At 46.3% G+C, this 22,032-nt stretch overlaps 1 protein-coding gene across 1 annotated transcript in view; it reads right to left on the bottom strand.

Annotated features, from left to right (window-relative positions):
- The window catches only part of LMCD1 (LIM and cysteine rich domains 1), a 55,359-nt gene extending 49,641 nt beyond the window's left edge, over nt 1-5,718 (bottom strand). Inside the window, exon 1 of the mRNA XM_006206837.4 lies at nt 5,585-5,718. Within this exon, the coding sequence (XP_006206899.1) occupies nt 5,585-5,626 (42 nt within the window). The 5' untranslated portion in view covers nt 5,627-5,718. The remainder of the gene's footprint in view (nt 1-5,584) is intronic.
- Nucleotides 5,719-22,032: the final 16,314 nt, after the last annotated feature.

The raw sequence follows: 22,032 nt of genomic DNA, 5'->3' as shown, positions 1-22,032 counted from the left end.
GTGTACTCAAAAGATGCCTTTCCCTTCCTTTCTTTTGCCTGTCCCCCAAACTGTCCTAACAGAGAACAGGGTCTTCCTGCAGAGTCCTTAGGGCACAAGAGTCTGAATGGGTGATAAAAGTAAGACCAGCAGGTCATTTCTGAGAAAACGTGGAAAAGGGTTTGCTTCTCGTATAAAAGAGCAGACTGTGAGCAAAGGGTTGATTTGGGAGTTTATAAAGCTTGATAGCTGTGTTATTGTTTATGTTTTTGTGAAAACACAATTGAATCTCCCCAACAAATATTTAGGCTTATATACCAAATGTAAGTTTTGGCTGCTAAAAGAGTCTCGGTGCACATAGGAGACCCAAATTCTAGTTTCTCTCTTTCTATGAAAGCTTCATAGAATGCATTCCTGGAGCTTCTGCAGATCCGTGCCATTGATATGTGAGAAGCTCTGAGAATGGATTCAGGAGACCCCGAATGCTCCATGTCAAGTTAAGGAAATGGTACGATCTCGAGGGATTCCTATAGAAGTGGCTGGTGGCCCTGCACCTGGTAAGATGGGGGCAGCTGCCAGCCAAATCCTCTTCCTATTAGCAAATGAAGGGGAAGAGGGGGATGTTTCCAAAGGAAGGCAGCAGCTGTCTCTCCACACTTCTGCTTTCAGTGGAATAGAATTTTAGGCCCACTTTTCCATAATCATTTGTTATTTGAGAGACAGTTTGATGTCCAGCAAAGGTCAGTGGACTGCAGGGAGAAGGAAGTCCAGTTCTCACCCAAAGTTGGCCACTTCCTAGAAAAAATGACCTATGCAAAGTCACTAGTAAGTGCCTGCAGTTGCTGTCATGACTTGACCCTTTGTCAGAAAACTATTCTTGCGATACATATTTAAATGGCGTTGGATGAACACTGGGGAGATAAGAACTCCCAAGGTCTGTGCTCATCGTGACGGATTTCTGCTGTATTATACGCACACTATTTTGAATGTGAAAGTTGGAAAGAAAGAAAGATTCTCCTTCCCAAAGTCAAATCAAATACCTCCCCTGGAGTCAGGTTCACTCTAGTGGGTTACACAAGGAACTCCTCCCTGATTGCTCTGCTCTTTACCTCATTCTCACCGGAAGTGGCCGGAGCAGGGAAAGGAAGACGCACACGTGAGCATCTGTCCCTCCTTCCCGGTCCCCAGCCTTTGCTGAATTCAGCCTATTCTTTTTCTCCCTTGTCACCTTTGGTCAGTTAACATGGAGAGGAGATCAGACTCTGGGGTCTTCAGAGGGGAATACCAAAGTCATTTTCCACTGTCCTACTTGTAGAAGGGTTGGTTAGCCCTGGGACAGGAGAAGTTCTTGGAGCTGAGATGGCTTAGGATGAAGCCTAGAGATGATCTGTGATACAGCTTTTCCCTGTGTCCCACCACCAAGGTGACAGAGGCATTGAAAGTCAGTTGTCAACCCCAACCCCACATGTTCAGACCCGTTGCACAGTATGACAAGTATCTGCTATTTACAAAGTAATGGCTTCATCATCTGTTTTTGGAGATCCTTTAAGAAGGACTTGGATAATTTCTTTCTTCCTTCCTTTCTTTCTTCCTTCCTTTCTTCCTTCCTTCCTTCCTTCCTTCCTTCCTTCCTTCCTTTCTTTCTTTCTTTCTTTCTTTCTTTCTTTCTTTCTTTCTTTCTTTCTTTCTTTCTTTCTTTCTTTCTTTCTCTCTCTCTCTCTCTCTCTTTCTCTCTTTCTCTCCCTCTTTCTCTCTCTCCTTCTCTCATTCCTTCTTTCTTTTTAAATATGGCTCTCTTTTGGGCCAAGTTGCTTATACACCTATGGGCATGTCTCCAATGGCTTGGCTATTAAGGTCTTTAAGTGACAGCTTAATATATTTCTAAGATTAAGGGAGCCAAGGACAATTCTCGAGGAGCCGTGTTGATGTTGGATTGGCTCGCCTGGGCGGCATGCCAGCGGTTTTGCACGCTGCAGGAACTGGAGGTGAAGGCAGGAAGGGCTGAGTACATAGGGGAGGGCGGAGCTGGAGGACAGGAAAGCCGAGAGGGATGTGATGTGGAGAAGGGTGGAGGGAGACGCCCAGCTGACCCTGGCAACGCACTTAGAAGAGCCCTCATTTCATGCTTCTCCGACATTGTCCTGAGGAGTGAGAAATAGAACCCTTTGGACCCGGTCCACTGGCAGACGCACAGTCAACAGTGAACATGCTCTCAGATCTCTTTGTTCTAGTCCTTTCCAAATTCCTGCAAATGGCTCTTTGGCAGCCACAGGGTCTATATTCTTGCAGAGCCGAACGGGCTCCAGTACAGCTTCTCAGCACCCTCCGAGAAGAGGCTTGACCCCTCTGTGCCTCCGTTTCCTTATCTACAAGGTGAAAGGAGCTCCAACCCCCGCTTCCAGGCCGATCATTCCCTGACTCCAGCGTGAAATGCGCAATGACTGGGAATCTCTGTGGTGTAAGCAGATTTTGTATCTGTTGGTGTCAAATGAAGACACGATCACCGGTCGGTTCTAGTTTACCAAGGCTGTGCTACTGGCTTTCGTTCAACTGAATGAAAACTAGCTGCTCCTTAGGTGGAACAGTCACCTGAAGAAGACAGGTATATCCTTCATTCACCTAAAGACCCCTTTCAGCCTTCACACATCCACTGAAACACACAACCACCACCGACAGTGACAATGGCTAAGTCCATTTGAGCTCATGGGCTGAGCCTTTTGTATAAATCATCTCATTTGATGATCATAGACCCCTTGGGAGGGAGATGCTGCTACTGTCTCCCCAGTTTTTGGCCAAGGACACAGGCTTAGAAGTTAATCAGCTTGCCTAAGAGCACACAATGAGTAAGTGGTGGAGCTGGGATTTGAACCCAGATCTCGTGACAAGAATCCTGGGCACTTAATCAACAGGAGCAGAACACATCCACAACAGTGGTTGATTCCACCAAGAGAAATGACATTTGGCCTTCCAGGCTGTTTGCTACCACGGAATGTTGGCTAGTTCATCATTCTCAGGGAACTCTCCTGAGTTCCCTGCTAGGGGAACTTCTCTTTCCCAGTCAAAAGACAAGTGATGGCTCCTGGGCAGCCAATGGGAACATTCGACTCAGCACAAATGAGAGGAGGGAGGGAACTGCTTCTCTGCCCTGCCACTAACTATAGATGTGACCCATGGCGAGTTCCCCCGGTCTGCCTGGAACTGGATAGATGATCTCAAAGGCTGCTCCAGGTTGGGGATTTTATGTTCTCTCTCAAAGACCTTTTTATGACTTTCCAGCTGCTAGGGATTCCCACAACAGCCCCCCTCCCCTTGGGGGCAGGGCAGTGGTGACAGCTTGTATGCCATTTTAAATTATTTCTCATTTTGTAAATAGGTCTCTTGCAGCGCTAAGAGCCTAGGAAATGGTTTCAAAATGCCGAACTGTGATAATGCATCCTGGAGCCCAGTGTTAGAAAACCCCCCACTGTTGCAGATTTAACAAGTAAACAGGCAATAAAAGATTTTCAGCATGCGGTTGATAAGACACAGTGTCTCATCACTGCTGTACAGCTCAGCAAGGAGAGTCCCCCCTCCCCCGACTCCCTTCCCTCCACTTGACTTTCTGAGTTGAAAACATTGGTGAGTTTACAAGTGGTGATCCTCCTCCCGATTGATTGTCACAGTCCCAAGGGGTAAAAAAATAACCGCCCTTTCATCTCCACCCACCACATGCTTTCTCTAAGCCTGTAATTGGATCTAAATGGAAAATAAGCCCTTTGCAGGCCAAGGAAGTTGGCACTGGAGGTTGACAAGAAGGAGACCTTGTTCCACCTCTAATCGGGACAATCACTCTCTCCCATGCAAAGGCAAATAAAAGCAAGACTTCCTCCAAGGGGTGGCCTGGGCTGGTGCTGAGGAGGAGGGGGATGGTCCATGTACCCTGTCTCCCTTCACACATTAACCATCAACCTGCCTGTAGTAAAACCACACCGAATCATCTGACTTTCCAGAGGACAGTGAGCCTCTGCCCCTTTAGCTCTAAACTCTTTGACCTCAGCTGAATCTGGGGAGGCAGTTCAGACACACAAATACCCCAGTGCTACCACAAATTAAAGAACAACAATGCACACAATGTATGTCCGCGGACACTATGGTCTTAAGTGGTTCACTGGTAGTCGATTGAGTCCTGCTGTGTATGGCATGCAGCATTGGAACAGAGATAAGCCAGAAAGGTTTGTTCTCAAGGACTTTAGAAAGATGGGTAGGGAAATCAGAGCAGTGTGCAGGACTCACTACTATGCAGAAATTAATAGGTATCTTACCAATATCTAAGGTGTTGCAAGAATTCCAAAGAAAGAGAGCTGACTTGATTCTGCAAATAGTCTGACAAATCCAAGGGAGCAGGTACATTCCTGAGAGATGTACTGATGAAGTCCCCCTTGGTGTACATATTTAGAAGGGTCTGATGGACTCTGTGTGTGGGTGTCTGGCACAGGTCAGCCATGCAGTGGCCCAGCTGTAAATCAGATGCATGAATCCTGCCCTTCTAAGTGGTTGGCTTGCATCCTAATTTTAATTTTGATTCTGACATAGGTATGTTTTTGTTTGTTTTTCTCACATTCCAATCCCCCCAGCTAATGGCAGATGCCTAAGGAGGACTTTGCCCTACAAGACCAAATTTCCTGAAATCAGAGTTTAAAAATGACTGCTCTGGGAGATTACCCCACTGTGTACCATCACTGTTACTGTTGCGGTGAGGGAGGTGGGGCCTGTCATCCCCCATGGGAGACAAGGAAACTGAGGCTCAGAAACATAACTTAGTTATCGTGATGCAGCTAAAAAGTGGCAGGACCAGGGTTTTGATGCTTAAGGCGTTCCTTAGACTCTGCTGCCTGCTGGAACCAAGTCTCTGTGACCCTGGGCCTCAGTTTCTCCATCGGCAGAGCCGGTCTCTGGGCTTCCTTCCAGCTCACATGTCCTATAAGCCTCCAGCCTGTGGCCTCTCCCAACTGCATTCAGGTAAGTAACCGGAGGGGTTGGAGCTACAGGCACAGCTGCAGGCCCCTCTGGCAGCAATTCACCCGTGACCTTCTGGGCTCTCCGCCAGCCCTTCTTGAAAGGGAAACGTGCAGACCCCGGGGACAGAAATTAGTTCCCTTGTGCTGGAACTGCTGCCCCTGCCAACATCACCAACTAAAGAAACTGGTTTCTTTGTGTGTGAATAACACAGAACACCAGGATGAACGCAAAAGGGGAAATTCCTTGTGAGTAAATATTCCCCCTCCTCAAACCATCACCTCAATCACAGGAAGGGGAAGGTAGGGTTTTTCCCTAAGGACCAGAGAATTACCATTTAAGAAAAAGTTTTACCTGATTTAAATTCTAATTCGCATCACCAAAGATCTAAGATCCTTTGCAAACACTTTCCACAATGGCTTTTAAGAGTCAGATTTGGGGTGTGCGCCTGTTATCTTAAACATGTATTCCCAAGGATTCTATTTTCTATGAAGTCTTGGAATGTAATGCATTTCCTTCTCCTTACTTCTAGGTAAGTCTCCGCAAACCCATTGGCAAGGGAAACGGGAAAAGAAAGAATCGGGGTAAATACAGACAGATCTCAGCTCACCTTCTGAACTCCCGGGTTGAGGTCCTTGGCCACCTTTGCCATCCTCTTCCGCGGTGGAGAAACAGCGCCTGGCTTCTTAGGCAGAGGCGCGAGGGCGCGCAGCGGGGACAGCGGTGGCTGAATGGCCAAGATCGCGGGCCCAGGGGGAGCTCTGCGCGCAACACAGCTCAGACGGGCCCTTTAATTGGAGAGCGGGACTCCCTCTAAAACCTCGCCAGCCAATCCGCGCCGGCGCTCGCACTTGGCCGGCCAATCCCAGCGCGCGGCTTCCCCCCTCCCTTCGGGTGGCCGGAGAGAGCGCTGCCCTGACGTCAGTGCGGCCGCGGCCCCTGCCTCTCCGGGCGGCGCACATCTGTCCCTGAGCGGCAGGAATCCGTCTCCACGCCCTTCTCCTTTAAAGGACAACGGGGCAGAGGGTGGGGCGGGCCGCGGGGCCCCGCGATCCGTTCAGGTCAAAAGGGAGAGTGATCAAACAGGAAGGCTCGGGTATTTTTAGTGAGCTCGGTCCAAAAATAAGTGCTGAACTGTGTTCCCCTGTCCACCCTTTCTGCCTTGTCGTAGAGAGGTGCGAGGGGAGGGGGAGGCAGGTGCTGTGCAGCAGCGTCGACTTAGCTGGCTAGCCTTCCCCAAACCTGGGCAAACTTTACAATCACCAGAGAAGAGGTGAGCTTCCAGGGAGTTTTTTTTTTTTTTTTAACCTAGTGTTTGTAAATTATTTTTTTAAATTGAAGTACAGTTACAATGTGTCAATTTCTGGTGTACAGCACAATGTCCCAGTCATATATATACGTGCGCACACACACATACATATACATATATACATATACACATACACATACATATACATATATATACACATATTCGTTTCAAATGTTTGTAAAGTATTAATCAGCCTTTCATAACTTGCTTTAGTATAAACCCTTCCCATTCAGTGAGGAAGAGAACACTGTCTTAATTGTATAAATGCCAAGATGTTCATCTTCACTCCTGTAGTCACTTTTTCTCATCATTATCTCAGCTGCTGTTATTATTACCAGGATAATGACAATGTTCGCTCCCATTTTGTGGTTGAGGACATAGGATCAAGAAGGTAACTGGTCCAAAGCTGAACTCTTCAGCCAGACCCTAACCTGTAAGAGTGAGCTTGAGAACTTATCTGGGGAGAAGTGACACAGATGACAAGCCAGAAACTAGGAAATTCTTTTTTTTTTTTTTTTACATAAATTAGGTCATGCAGGTCCAGACAGGTAAGGTTCCACCTGTGGATTTCTCCCATCCTTGGGATGAAGTCTTTTGCAACATCTAACGTTACAATTTCTCTATAAGGCAAAATCTGCCAGGTCTTCCCTTGCTATGCCATCATGTTGTCTGTCTATAAATCCACATCTGTCTCTTAAACCAGTTTCACAGATCTGGGTTCCCAGAGCCATTTTCCCTGCCTGGATAGAGGAATAAACACAGCCCCTTTCCACCTTTTTCAGACAGGAGAATACTCTGTCATGAGGTTTTCATCCTATAACCCATGCTGGCGGTGTCCTCTGCCAGAAATCAGGGCTCAAGTGGGCTATAATAAAACTGGGTTGCAGGGAGACTGAAGGGTGGTCTCAAAGTACAACATGACTTACTTTGGGACTGATTTGGGAGGACAAGGGAGGTGCAGATCACATTCTAGGGCTTTTTCTCTCACTGGAGACATTTTCCCTATTCAAGCCTCCTCCACTTTGGTTCTTAACACATTGTCTTCTCCAGGGATCCTGAATCTTGACCAGTGATCCCAAATTCTGGTTCCTTTTTCATATTCCTGGAAAGAGCTTTCTGTTTGTGGCTCCTCTTTTCCAAGACGAGGAAAGGTCTTTTTCTTCTTTCATGGATTTCTGCTATAATTGATGTTTGTCTTGGTTACCCCCATCTATAGTCTCAACACCTAGCATGTGATGGATGCTTAGAACACATTTGTAAAAGGAGTGGAGACTGGGCTCTGGACCTTCATCAGTAGTGAGCTGGCAAGGTGGGACTAGGAGAGATGGCGCAATGCCCAACTGGTCTGGTTTGTCCAAACTTCCTAGGTGGGCTGCCTGTTAAACCAGTGTGTAAATAAACGGTGGCCAACAGAAGCCTGGCCTGGGAGAGGTTTCCACGTGAATAGTCCTTTCAGTAGCAAATCCTAGAACAATAGTGCTGACCTGGGATATCCTGCCAGAAGCCTTTATACTTCAGAGCTCTGGGAACAGAAGCCAGGAGAGTAACAAAGGCAAGCTTTATCCCTTGCAAACCAGGCAGAAGCCTTCCCAGTGAAGTCATTTCCCACTCCCAAAGCCAGCCTCTCTGCCCCATCTTGAGAAATTATTGTTCTGTGGAATAATTCTCATTTTATTAGCTTTAACACAGTTTCGCTCCATATGAGACCCCCTTCCCCTCTTATTTTTTCCCTTGGCCCTAGTTTCAATTAAGGAGGCAGATATTGTGGCTTTTTCTCAGGATGTGAGAATCAGAAGCCATTGCTTGGATGGCCTCGTCTCTCCCTTCTGGAAATGAACTTTCGTGAGCAGAAAGCTTGATCTCTCTGCAGCTGAGGATGCTGACTCTGATCTTGAAACCCTACTGTCAAGCCACATGTTCCAGGGGACCTAAAGTCATGGTTTTGGCTAGACAACTTAGACAGATTGTTATCATTTGGGATTCTTCTGGAAAATAGAGGAAATCTGGCCCATCACACCTCAGCCTCACTCCATCTCTGGGGTCCTTTTGCTTCTCTTTAGAAGCAAATGGGGCATCTTTTCCAGGTTGGAACAGTAGAGAGATCTGATGTTCCCAAGGTTCATTGCTCTGTGGTGCTGGGGCTTATGAGAAGCTTCATTTATCCATCAAGCACTTTTGGGGCACCTGGTGTAAGCCATGCCCTGTGTAGGGTGCTGGAGACACCTTGGTAAATAAAAGACTCCTTCCCCTTCAAGAGTGTCTTGTTCTGATAAATACCACTGGGAATGTTTGATTGACAAGCTCTTATCTTAATTGAACTTCAAGACAACCATGGTATAAGCCTAATTATTCCATAATAATTCTAATTATTCCTCTGGAAGAAAACGGAGACTTGAGATAGTCAAGGGTTCCATCCAAGGTCACACTCCAGCAAGTGGCAGGGATGAAATTCATACTCAGGGCTTCTAAGTCCAGACTGTGTCCTTTCAGTTATTACACTGCCTCCTGTAATGACTGTCGAGGATTGATTACAAGAGTAAGCACCTCGGAGCAAAATGGTGGTGTTGTCAATGTGGTTGCTGGGTTTGTCACACCTGGGATTTTTGACTGTCTGTTTCTGCTCTTTTCACTGTTGATTCATGAATTCAACAAACATTGAGCTGAGAAATACGATGGGTGAGGTGCTGAGCTGAAGATACGACATAGAATAAGATGTGAAAATTCCTGTCCTGACGCAGCTTCCATTCCACTGGGGAGAAGCTGACATTGAACAGGCGAACAGATCATTAGATAAGGTAACAAGGATGGCAGTGAGTGCCTCAGAGGAAACAAATGGAGGAGGGAGTCCCTGGATGGGTGGTCCCTTGAGATCAGCTGGTCCAAGAAGATATGACTGAGGAGGTGATGTGTGTGAGCTGAAAGCTGAAGAGGGAGAATGAGTCAACTATGAGTAGAGTTGACATGGAAAGAACATTCCAGAAGGATGGAGTCATGAGTGCACAGGCCCTAAGGTGGGCATGGGCTTGCTGTGTCTGAGGGATCATAGGGTCATTGTGACTGGAGGGTGAAGAGGGAGAATTTGTGAGGAGACCTGAGAGGAAGATTTGGTGAGGACCAGATCACATTGGATGCTGATAAGGAGTTTATTTATTTTTTTCATTAAAAAAATTTTTTTATTGAAGTACAGTCAATTGCAATGTGTCAATCTCTGGTGTACAGCACAGTGTCCCAGTCATGTATATACATACATATATTCATTTTCATTAAAAGGTTATTACAAGATATTGAACATAGTTCCATGTGCTATACAAAAAAAAAACTTTATAAAATCTATTTTTATATATAGTGGCTAAAATTTGTAAATCCCAAAGTCCCAAATTTATCCCCTCCCACCCCCTTTCCCTGGTAACTGTAAGATTGTTTACTAAGTCTGTGAGTCTGTTTCTGTTTCATAAATGAGTTCATGGTGTCCTTTTTTTTTTTAAGATTCTACATATAAGTGATATCACATGGTATTTTTCTTTCTCTTTCTGGTTTATTTCACTTAGAATGACAATCTCTAGATCCATCCATGTTGCTGCAAATGGCATTATTTTATTCTTTTTTATGGCAGAGTAATATTCCATTGTATAAATATACCACAACTTCTTTATCCAGTCATCTGCTGATGGACATTTAGGTGGTTTCCATGTCCTGGCTATTGTATAGAGTGCTGCTGTGAACACTAGGGTGCATGTATCTTTTCACATTAGAGTTCCCTCCAGATATATACCCAGAAGGGGGATTGCTGGATCATATAGTAAATCTATTTTTAGTTTTTTGAGGAATCTCCATACTGTTTTCCATAATGGCTGCACCAAACTACATTCCCGGGAGTTTAAATTGTTTCCCGAGAACAGTGGGAAGCTATAGATCAGTACTTTCCCATTGAGATATAATGTGAGCCACGTATATCACTTAAAGTTTTCTAATAGTCACATTTAAAAAGGTAAAAAATACAGGTAAATAACTTATATTGTATTTAATGCAATATATCCAAAACGGTGTCATATCCACCTGTGATATATGTAAAACATTACTGAGGTATTTTACATTCTTTATTTTTGTGCTACATTTTTGAAACCTGGTGTATGTTTTATACTTTCAGGACATCTCTGCTGAGGTCAGCCACCTTGCAAATGCTCGATAACCATGTGCGGCCAGCGGCTACCACACTGGACAGTGCAGTTATAGAGAGCTTTAAGCAGGGGAGTGGCAGTATCTGATCTACTAGTTAACTCATAGCAAGGACACCCAAGAGGTTCTAATAGAACCCCAGTTGGTAACTAACAGACAGTGAGACCGAGGGGCTGGGAACCCATAATGAAGTGTCTGCTCTACCATGTGTTTCAAGCTCTTCACTGGGAAGGAAAAGTGACCTAGAAAGAGGCCAAGCAAAACCTGTAACCAGATCTTTTAGTTTCTTGCCAGACACTTTAGAAAGCCCCTAATACTCATGGCCCACAAAGATGATATTTTTACTGCTACAATGTAGCAAGTGTGGCTTAGTTATTTTAATATGTAAACGTAAGTGATGACTTCTATATGATTATGATTTTTCTTAACATATTGTGTTCATTAAAAACACCCAACACTTAAGCATAGGTAGCTATAAATAATCCATGAATCATATAGTATATTTTAACGTGTATTAATTGATGTAAATATACCATGAACCACATAATGTATTTTAATTTGTATCAGCTTGGACCATCATTTGTACCCTATATATGTGAATTGTTCACAACTTGAATTTTTTGGTTTCTTTCCTGCCATTCTTACAGTAACTTTAATTTTAGAATAACTATCTAATTTTCTCCAGATTTTTGGATAGCCTCCTAGATCAAGAAAGGCTTTGCCTATAAGGCCAAAACATCTGGGTTAAAAACAAAACATGATTCTTGGACCCAGCTATTCTATTCTCCTGCTTTATAGCCTGTTTATGATAGGGACAGTGAAAGACACTAGGAGATCTGCCCATTGTGAAGGAGCACTGGGTCAGGAGTCCAGGGCCCTGCATTTTGATTCTAGCTCTGCTAGGATGGTGTGCCTGGCCATCACCATTCACAACTCGAAGTTATCCCTATTTACTGGGAGCAAGTGATCAATTTGCTCTGGACATCAGATACATTTCCCACCTGATGGTGAGATGGAACCATTCCCTTCTTTGCCAGGTTGACAAGGGAGTGGAAAGGACACTAGATTTAGACCCAGAAGTCTCCATGTGTGTTTTCACCCACTGTGGAGCAAGCTCAGTGATTTGGGCAATGTATTTAAGAGTCCCTGAAAAGTGGGGAGGATGATCTTTATTCCTCTTGCCTTACAAAGCATATCTACATGGTCGTCTGTAAGTATATGTACTGGGCAGAATTCTAAGATGCTGCCCAATGACCCAGGCCCTTGTATAATCCTTTCCCCATGAGTGTGGGCAGTACCTGTAACTTGCTTCTAACCAACAAAATGTGGTAAAGGGGGTGAGATTCCACTCCCATGATTATATTGTGTCTTATGACAAAAGTTAAGGCTTTTTGCAGGTGTAATTAAGGTCTCTAATAGGTTAATCAAAAGGGAGAGTATCCTGAGTGGGCCTGTCATAAGCAGGTGATCTCTTCACACAAGGATCTAGAAGTCAGAGACAGAGGAAACCTCCACCTCAGTCCTGCTGGCCTTAAAAGAAGTGAGCTGCCCCACGTTCTCCATCTGTAATGAAATGAATTCTGCCAATAGCCACATGGCGGAATGATAAATGAGTACCAAGTTGCTAAATTCGTGGTAATTTATCCCACAATGTATCGAAAACCAACATACTATCATTCTCATCATTCTTGGATCTGTTTAAAAGATTAATTCTCTGCTCCTTCTTGGAGTGAAGACGTTTGGTACCTCGTTTTAAAAGAATTACTTCTCCCCTCAATTCTTAAAACTTCCTGGAACAATATATTACATGTGTTGAGTGTGCGCTTTATTAAAGCAGCATTTACGCTCATCAAGGAGATAGTTTGAGTTACGGTCCTGAAGGACTGAACCATAGCCACCCCTAATTTCCATAGGTGTACTGTTTCCTGCTGCAGTCAGCCTGCCCATCCCCAGTGCGTGCGGGCATGTGCGTGCGTCCGTGCGCATGCGTGCCCGCGTGTGCGTGCGCGCACGGGCCCCCGTCTGCGTAGCAGGAGGGACCAGAACGCGACGCTGGTGTTTTCTCCGTGCCGTCAGTACCTCACGAGGTTAAGCTTAAAACGACCCCGGGTGTTAGCCCCATTGGCAGATGAGAAAATGAAGCTCTGCTGTGTGAATGGGAGCGGCTTAAGCCTCATAGCTAGTTGGGAGCCGCTTTCACCTGGAATCGCTCAGAAGACGCCTGGCTCCGGAGCAAGGGCTTAGCCTGGACGACGAAGGTGGAGAGGCGAGACTCCCGGCCGCTGGGGATCCCGTGGCCCCCTCCAGAGCCCCTCTTCCCGCCGCTTCCAGCTCGGCCTGGGAGGCTGACCGGCGTTCTCCACGCGCGGTTCCTTCGCTGTTTTCCGTCCTGGTTCAGCCGGCGAGACGTTCCAGTGGGAGTTCAGAGGTAGGTGTGTTTAATCTCCTTACGTCCTCCGTGTCGGCCTGGGTCCTCCATCTGCAGCTACAGCTCCTGTCCGTCTGAAGCTCTGTTCCTCGGGCCCTTCAGGCGGGGGCTGGTCTCTGTGTCCTCTGGTCACTGGCCCTGGGGTGCTTCCTTCTCCCCAGTGGGTTCTTGAAACCCTGTTTTCTCTTTCATTTATAGCCCCTCCCTTAAGCTCCCTTCAGTTACCCCTTGGAATGTTTCCAGCCAGGACCCTGACCATCTGGAAGCAAAAGTGGGCTTTAGAGAGGACCCTTTCCCTAGGCGGTTGTAATATGGACTGCCCTGTGGTTTCTCACGTAATCTTCTTGGCTCTTGGCATATTAATCAGTTAAAAGGATTTGGGGCTTGGCAGTTCATTAGAATAGGAAAACCAGAGAGAGGTGCTGGGAAAAGACGGGAACTTGGTGACCCCTTCCTGGGCAGGTCTGTTGGCTGCTCTTGTGTCTTGAGAAGACTGACCATGGCTCGTTTGGCCAGTGATGGTGACTTCCGGTGTGTTAACTGCCTTGTGCCTGAGTCCCCTTATCTGTGAAGCTGACTGTGAGGTGTGAATGCGGGGCTGTGTGTGGCTGCTGGGTCTGGGCTCTGGTGGTCCTTCCAAATGTGAGGCCACGCTCCAGCTAACGTGACTCTAGTCTTGAGTCTTTGAGAACGAGGCTTGCATGTGAGACTTTGGGGAACTTGGAGCAGTTTGCTGAGCTGGACCCTCTTCCTAAGCTGGAATCACTGTGATTTGCTAATCCTCATGGAGAGGGCAGCCATGAGGTAGCAAAATACTTGTGTTCAGCATGGCCCACGGGAGTGAGGTGTTGAAGTGACTCACTAAGGAGAAAGGCTATTGAATGGGATTAATGGGACATCCTTCAGCTCCCAGTTCCCTGTCTAGGAGTGATTTTGATCTTTTGGGGAGGAAGGCTGTGCGAAGGGTGGACTAGCTTGGAGGGGGCTGGGTGGAGGGTTTACAGTAGCTGATTCAAGGCGGAACTGCTCAGCTTGTAGGGACGTGCTCAGTATAATTGGTCCCAAGTGTCCTTTCTAAGCTCCCTGCATCCTCCCAACAGCTTCCTGAGGGAGTGATATTACCCCCATTTTACAGAAGAGCAAACTGAGCCCTAGGGACGTCAAGTAATTTTCCCAAAGTCGCATGGCTGGTGGCAGAGCCTGAATTTGGACCCACGTGTGTCAAACTCCAAAGGTGGCACTAATGAAAACTATAAAACAACAATTAAAGCACCAGCAACTATTTCTTGGGCTGTTTACCAGGTATCAAGCTAAGTTCATGCCATTTAATTCCTGCAGAGTAGGGTCTGGATTCCTAATGTAGACATAAAAAACATTTCATTCCTCCTCACCCAAACACACACACACACACACTCACACTCACACTTACACTTAACACCTGTGATCTAATTGCAGGTAACCCTCAACAACTTAATTATAGCAACTATTGAGGATAAGATCTATTTTAGAATAATTTTTACACACCAGATAATGGAGAAAATCAGGCCTGTTCAACCCAGCAGATCTCTGATTAGCAGAGGGTTGGGGGAAGCACTGTAGCACCCCAGGTTCCTAGGAGAACTTAAAAGGCAGGGAGGAGATAAAAATCAGTGTAGTTAAAGTCGTCATTAACATCTTTTCTCATGATCATCTTTTCCATTCTGTTGGCCATATTGGCATTTTAATTTTCCAAAGCCTTGTGAACCTGTGTTACCCAGTAACATCTCCTCATGGGATGTTGAAGTCATTCTCTTCTCTGGAAAAAAGTGGTAACGGTGCTTCCGTAGGTTCCCTTGGGGGGCAGAGTTGACGTTATGTAGGTTTTGTTCATATAGAAATGTCTGAGGTGTTGTCTCTGAACCTGCATTATTTGCAGTTTGGAACCAATTCTGGAACTAGGGCTCAAGGCCAAAATTAGAATGAATTGTGATGGAGGTGATTTGATCCATTTCCTTTATGTTACTTGCCTTTCCTCCACGATTAAATTGACCTTTGTGAGCAGCTCACTCTGACCTACTCCCTGTATCTTACTCCATGCTACAGCCTTATCATTCCTCTTCTGCCCATCAAAATCTATCTGTCCTAAGGACTGTGCTTTCAGAGCCCTGCCCAGTCTCCCCCTCACTGGGTTCAGCATATACTTTGGAGAAAAGAGGGAGGGTTTTGAAGCCAGACATATCTGAGTTTGGACCCTGGTTCCTACCAACTAGTAGCTATGCAGCCATGGGCCAGTGAACTTCTCTCACAGACTGTGCTATCTGTAAGATGGAAATGATCAGCCCTTTGTGAGGGTGGTCCCCAGCTTTAGTAGGGGAACATACCCAACCCGTGGCTTGTCATGCGGTAATACCTGTAGTTTCCTTCCTCTCCCAAGATTCCTCTCCCTCCTAATGTCCTCTCAGTTTTTCCTTGTTTATCACAAATAGGTTCAGAATAACAGTTCCCCATCATGACTTCCTCCATCCTGAGGGAGACGAGCCTGTCACGATGGACCAATTCTGGGAAGATTCTCTGACTTGCATGCCTGCAGCAAATGGTGGTGGGGTGCAGCAAGGGTAACTTTCTCAGATGGCCAGTGAGCATCTACCCAAAGCAAACAGAGGGACTAGGAGTGGGACAGGACCCCTGAGGTATCCCGTCCCCGCCTCCGTGGCACCCAGCGGGAGGTTTTCTGCTGTCTACTTGGGTGCTTTCCATGTCAAAGAGCTCATTCTCTTCCTAGACAGTTCCAGCAGTTGGGGACAGTGCTCATTGTTACAAAGTACATCGTTACCTTGGGCTGACATCTGCCTTCTGAGTTGTCACCCATCTCTTTCTGGCCTTTAGAGTCTATTTGAAGGGCTCTCCCTTTCGCACATGATGACGGTTATCTATTAGAATAGTAGGGTCATGTATTTCTGAGGTCTTCTCCCACCTTTCACCTCCAGATTTTGGGTTCTGCTTTATCCTGCCTAAATTATAGTCCTCCCTTCCATTCTACTTCCTGGGCAGTCACCCTTTCCTCCTTTCTTGGCATGGTGCGATGCATCCTGTAGAGGGGGTAAGAGCACCAGCTTTGAAATGAGACAGATTTGGTTCCAGGCCCTGCTTGGGCACCTATGGGGAACCTCAGTCTCCCAATCTGTAAAATGGAAGCAGTAACTCCATTTTACTTTCATAGTATTCCATTTTAATCTCATAGTACCTCCATGCAGATGAAGCCTGCTGATATACACAAAGCATGCACTGTCATGCACGGCATGGAGAAAGGTGTTGGATACCTGGTAGCTAGGTAATTATTATTTAATTATTAGGCAGTTATTGTTGGCTAATTTTCAGGTAGGTGGTCATCACGCTTGGTTTTCTTACAAAATCTTCCCTGGAGCCCTTAAGGTTTTGCTCAGCGTGGATGTGGGAGTCCCTTCCTCCCTCCCAACAGGAAAATGGCATTAAGTGTTTCAGTTATTTCGTTACAACCACAGATTCTTAGGAGGATAGGAGAGTCAAATACCATCCAGTGGTCATTTTAAGTATGTTAGTTTGAGGCAGGCTATAATTTAAAAGCAATTTGGATCATCTATGGCTGAGTCCATCCTAAGAGGCCCCATAGGAAATGCAGCAGAAGGTCCAGACATCCATGGGCAGAATTCCAGAGCTTCTGAAAGATGAGTGTGTCCCGTGGCTGATGAACAAGGTATGAAGACACCAAATCCCCTGACAGAGTCCAGCCATGCCTTGCTGCTGATCAGCGTTTCTGGAAAGACTGGATGAGCTCATCCAGGAGAGAGGGGTGGGCGATTTCAGGGAAGATTCTTCGTTTTCAGAAATGAGGCAGTGAAAGATCTGGGGCTTCCTGTTGATTCTCCCAGTTGTTCTCACAGCCCAAGACACATGGTTTGGCCATGATGTCATCTGACACGGATAGACACGCCGAGGCCAGCGCTGTCAAGTAGATCCTGGATTATGATGGAGGGTGGGAGGGATGTGCAGTTTGAGGGCTATGTGAGTGAGTAGTGAGTAATGTTTTCCATCAGGATATTATCGCCTGTCCCATCATTGATTGTGGGGGAAAAGAACTGAACTTTTGAAAATAGTCAAATCCAGTTATTATTTATCTCTCCAAATACCTTATTTTTTCAAGTTAAAATCCTGTAGTTAGTGCTCTCATCTTTTGTCATGGTGGGAGGTATTTTCAAATCATCTAGTTGAATGGAGGTGACCAATTTCAGTCATTTATTTATTCATTCATTCAATCAGTTACTTAGTTTATCATTCAGTCATTCAGTCTGTGGTTCAGTTGATCATTCAGTCTGTCATTCCTCTGCTCCATTGGTGGTTCTGTCTTTCAGTCATTCAACAAACAACTAGAGCATATCTCTTTCAGTACCAGGAGCTCTGCTGGGTGTTGGGCATGCAGCAGCGATATAAGATTCATAGGATCTACTCCCCAGGGGAAGACAGATGTTAAACAAGCGATTACAACAAAAGATGGTGACTCGGGAGCTTTATGGTAAGAAAAGCGTGAGCCCTGAGGTCTAAAAAGATCGGTTTGGCCGGGTATTACTGTTTCCTAGTACCTGAAACATCAGACTCCAGTGGCTTAACTTCCAGGGTATCTAAATAAAGAACTCCAGACAGTTCTCCACTAGAAAGAATAAGAGCTAACATTTGTGAAGCTCTTGATACAGGGCCAGACACTGAGCCAACTCCTTGACGAAGATGACCACGCTTAATCCTCCCAGTAATCCTGAGTTAGAGACTCTGAGTTTCCCCATTTCACGGGGGAGGAAGCTGAGGCTCAGAGAGGATAAACAACTTGTTTGTAGTTGCACAGAGAGAAGTGGCAGAGCCAGGAGTTGAACCCTGGTCTGTGTGAGTCCAGAGCTCAAAAGTGATAACCGTGAATGCTTTTTTCCCCCTCCACATGCCCAGGAACTGGGAAACTTGTAACAGAGGCACTGAGAACTCAGGGAAAAGAGAGCCTCTGGACCTTTCTAGCTTACTCCCAAAGAGCCAAGTGCTCTGCGATGACACTCACAGCCCATGGGAATGAGCGCAAGATCTGGGGTTACCAGGTCAAAGGGCATCTTGGGGTGAGCTGCGTTCCTGCATCCCAGAAGGCATGAGAAAGCTTTGCAGGAAGTGATTTGTACCAGTAGAAAGACCTTAGGCAGTTCAACCCAGAAATAAATCAATCTTCTGCTCATACATGCATTTTAAACGTAGCTAGAGTAATACAAACGGAATTAAAAACCTACTGCCCACATGACATCTTTATTTGGTTGTACAGCACTCCGTCACATGCACCCACTTTTTTCAGTGATTAGAAAAATAAAGTGAGTCATTTTTTGCAAAAATAGGTCCTGTATTTCAAAAGAAGCTAGTTTTCTTAGAGAACATAGCTTTCTTTCTAGTTTTTCTCTCTCTTTACGTCCCCTCCTCCGATTCAGTAATATGTATCCCCTATCCAGATGTCAGATTGCTTTGAGCTAATTTGGGCATCTTGATGCTTAATTTAGAAATGATTCATCTACAAATGGAGTAGTACCTTAGTTTGGCCGGGGATGGGGGCGGTTGCGAGTGAGTGGTGATTCAGGTTGGCCTGTGAGCGCTCAGCCTTCTGTTATTCGGGATGATACTGAATTGTTCCAGTGACTCAGCTTGAGTCTGGACATCTGTAAATACATCGGTGAGCACACTCAGCAGCCTCTCTTGGTGTCCCCCACGTGGCTTGAGATGATTCTGTGCTCACAAGCCCATAGTCTCAATGAAGGCATGTGACTCATGTTTCCTCATGTCTCTCTGTTAGTTGGGTTTGGTATCTGCAGTTACCCCAGGCTTAGTTCATAGATCATCCCTTCCCCAAAGAGATTCTTTTCTCCTGTGTCTCATTAGCATTAGAGATGGCTCCTTTCCAGACTTGGAAACAGTGAGCCTCAGAACCCCACTCATCTGCCTAACCCCCCTGTAAATACAGTGTTACTGCCTCTTCTTGACAACGACTACTGCTCTACTAGTGCAGCGCTGCGACCGCCACCGCCGCCAGCCTTACTAGCAGGGGATATTTGGTAACAATGCTATAGACACTGGTTGAGTTCTGTATACATCTCAATACATCCTTGTACCAGTCATCCGTGGTAGGTGCTGTTGGGATCCTGATTTTGCTGAGGAAGCAAAACCAAGGCGCAAGCAAAGTAACTGACTTAAGGTCTCACAGTGGGTATACAGTGGAGACAGGATCTAAACCCAGCTTGACCCTGTGCTTCAGCCACAACATCAGTGCTTTCTACCTTTATGATCTGTTTCAGCACCTCATATCAAGTCACCTCTGTGCTGTTATTTATGTAACTCTGGCAGCCGGACACTCACCACACTTATATGAACGAGGCTGCCCAGTCCCCTGAGTTGTTCTCAGCATGTGGGACTTTTAACACACTGATAGTTCGACCACACTCTGCATCATCCATCACAGTAAATCCCATGAAGGGAAACAGAAACCTGGATTAGCGTGGACTCGGCAGGATGAGCTTATCAGACTCCTGGTCCCCTTTCTGTGTCAGATACATTCTTATGAATCTCCGGGCAAGAGAGCCATTCTCTGAGTACTTCCTTTCTGCCTCATGACTTTTCCCCCCATCGTACTATAATTTTATTTACTCTAGTGAGGACCTTAATTTGTTCTTTCTAGGAATAGTCTGAGGGCATCTAAAAGGTTTTGTGCAAACTGGATTTCTCTGGGTTCGTCAACTCTGACCTCTGTCCAAGAGGACTTGGTGGTATGTTTGGACATACCATGGTTTCAGATTTCAAGGGGCCTCCAGGGAGGGGTGACTCCCACAGGCAAGAGTGGCTTCTGGTCCTGGGGACCCCACCCTGGCCCTCTGGTCATCCACCCCTTGCAGGCCAGGCTTAGGTTCCTCGGACCCCAGAATTCACTGCTTGAAAGACTCTTATCCCACTTCCAGGGCAGAGTGGGCCTCTTCTCTGGGGCCAGTCTCCTTCAAGGGTGGACCTTGGCACAGTTTACCTAAAGGCCTGAAGGAGAACCAAGAGGTGGCCGCTGATGGGGTATGGATGGAGTTTGAGAATCTGCATCTGTTTGATCAAGACCCCTTAGAGTGTGGGACAGAGCTCAGAGTGGGAAAAGAAAGTGGAAACAGACCAGAGGCCAGAGGCGAATCCAAGAGCTTGGATTTCAAACCTAGCCTTCCAGGTAGTTCTGAAGACATTTATCGTGGTGGGAAGATAGGCTGTATTTTTACTGAGCAGTGTGTTAGCTTGATTTATGACTTCTGTATATTTAGAGATACAGCATGTAGGGCTCCACTTGTACCCTTTGCCCTGGGCCCCTCGAGTGTTAGAGGTAGGCCTTTTAGCTATCACCAGGACGACCTGTTGTCCCAGTTTATCTGTGATTAGGGGGGTTTCCAGGATGCAGATTGAATGTGCTAACGGAGAAAGACCCAGGCAGATGGCAACAAGGTGAGTTGATCCCTCGAGACCACCTACTGTCTATAATATACTGACTGCTACTGATTTGTATAACTATGTAAAACTCAGACTGCTTCATTCTGGGGCAAGAAAGAACTTCTGTTTACGTTTTCATCATAACGGCACACTAGAAAATTCCATTTAATGATAGATCTGTTCTTAGAGTCAGGAGAAAATTGAAGGCCATTTAGCCATGGGCATGTCTCCTGTCTCCAGGGCAGGAAGCTACCATTAGCAGTGGCCTTCATACATTTTCCACCAGAATCAACAGGGAGCGTTCATGGACCACTAAAAGAAGAAACAACATGAAAAGGAAGTCTGAATAGATCTCTGTATCTTGGACTGTCTTATCTTCTCCAAGAACATTGTGTTAGGCTGCTTAGCTGACCTGCTCTGTTTATAAGCTGTCACCAACCCTTTTTTAGAAGTAGATGGGTTACAAATCAACTGATGATAGTTCCTAAGCTATCTCAAAGGGAATTTTTGTGATACTCCTAGGTAAGGGAGGCATCTGAAAGGTGTGGTTTGAATGCCATAGTAATGGCATCCTGTCCTGGTTCTCGAACTTCAGCCTGTATCTGATTCACCTGGGAAGTCTGTATGTCAAGCAGCTTTGAGAAGTGTAGACATGGAGCTGCAGTGATGCTGACCCCAGGTTGTGGCATCATTTAGGGCGGTGCTTCTCAGACTTCAGAGATTCTCATTCAGCTAGTCTGGGTACAGCCTGATGTTCTGCAACTCGGATGAGTTCTCAGATGATGCTGATGCTCCTGGTCTCTGGACCACACTTGGAGTAGCAAGGTACAGGGAACATTTTCAGAGCTTTAAGTCCCATGTGCCACAGATGAGCCTGACTCCAGCTTGGATACGATGTGACAGGTGTCAGAAACAAAGGAGCGAGGGCCTCGCTGTGGTGGGGGTGCAGCAGATTCTTTTCCTCTCTAAACCATGGACACTAGGCGTTCTCTCCTGCTGAGCTCCTGGAGGCCTCCTGGCCAAACCCAACAGGAGCCAGCTTCCCAGACTGGTTTACAAGGCTGGGGTCTGCCAGGTTCAGCCCTTCCGGGAGAGCCGTGAGCCAGACGGCATCCTCAGCCCAGCGCTGTCCGTCTTGCATGGGACCCCATAAGGGCCGGCTCGCCACCATCAGCATGCTGTTTCTCACACATGGTCCTGGCCATGCTCCTTGCGCACTTCAAACCCTGCTCTGGTCAAGCTCACCAGCCTCCCCACCAAGCTCCACTCCCATCTCCAGCCTTTAGAGTCTATAACCCACCCATATATTATTTCCTCATTTCTCATGTTTGCTTTCTCTCCTCTCCAGGTCTGAGGGATGAGTCACACTAACTCAGAAATCATCCTCGTAGGATGGGGAGGGATACCTGCGGTGACGAGAAGGAGGAGCGGGATTTGGGCATAAAGAGGGGCAGTGCAAATTGGTGGTTATGGTCAGACTTCACACTAAATCCCAGCTTGGCCACTCCTCCGCCGTGTGACCTTGGGCAAGTGTCAGGGCCTCAGTTTTCTCATCAATACGCTGGGGAAATACAACCTTTCTCTCGTGGCTACTGAAAAAGGTCAATGAGTTGATGTACTTTTAAAATGAGAAGATTGGACAGGAGAAAGAGAACTCTAT

This window comes from Vicugna pacos, chromosome 17 (genome assembly GCF_048564905.1).
Source record: "Vicugna pacos chromosome 17, VicPac4, whole genome shotgun sequence".
In the NCBI taxonomy this organism is placed as follows: domain Eukaryota; kingdom Metazoa; phylum Chordata; class Mammalia; order Artiodactyla; family Camelidae; genus Vicugna; species Vicugna pacos.
Note: the sequence above shows the minus strand (reverse complement) of the source record. Positions and strands in the feature narration are given on the sequence as shown.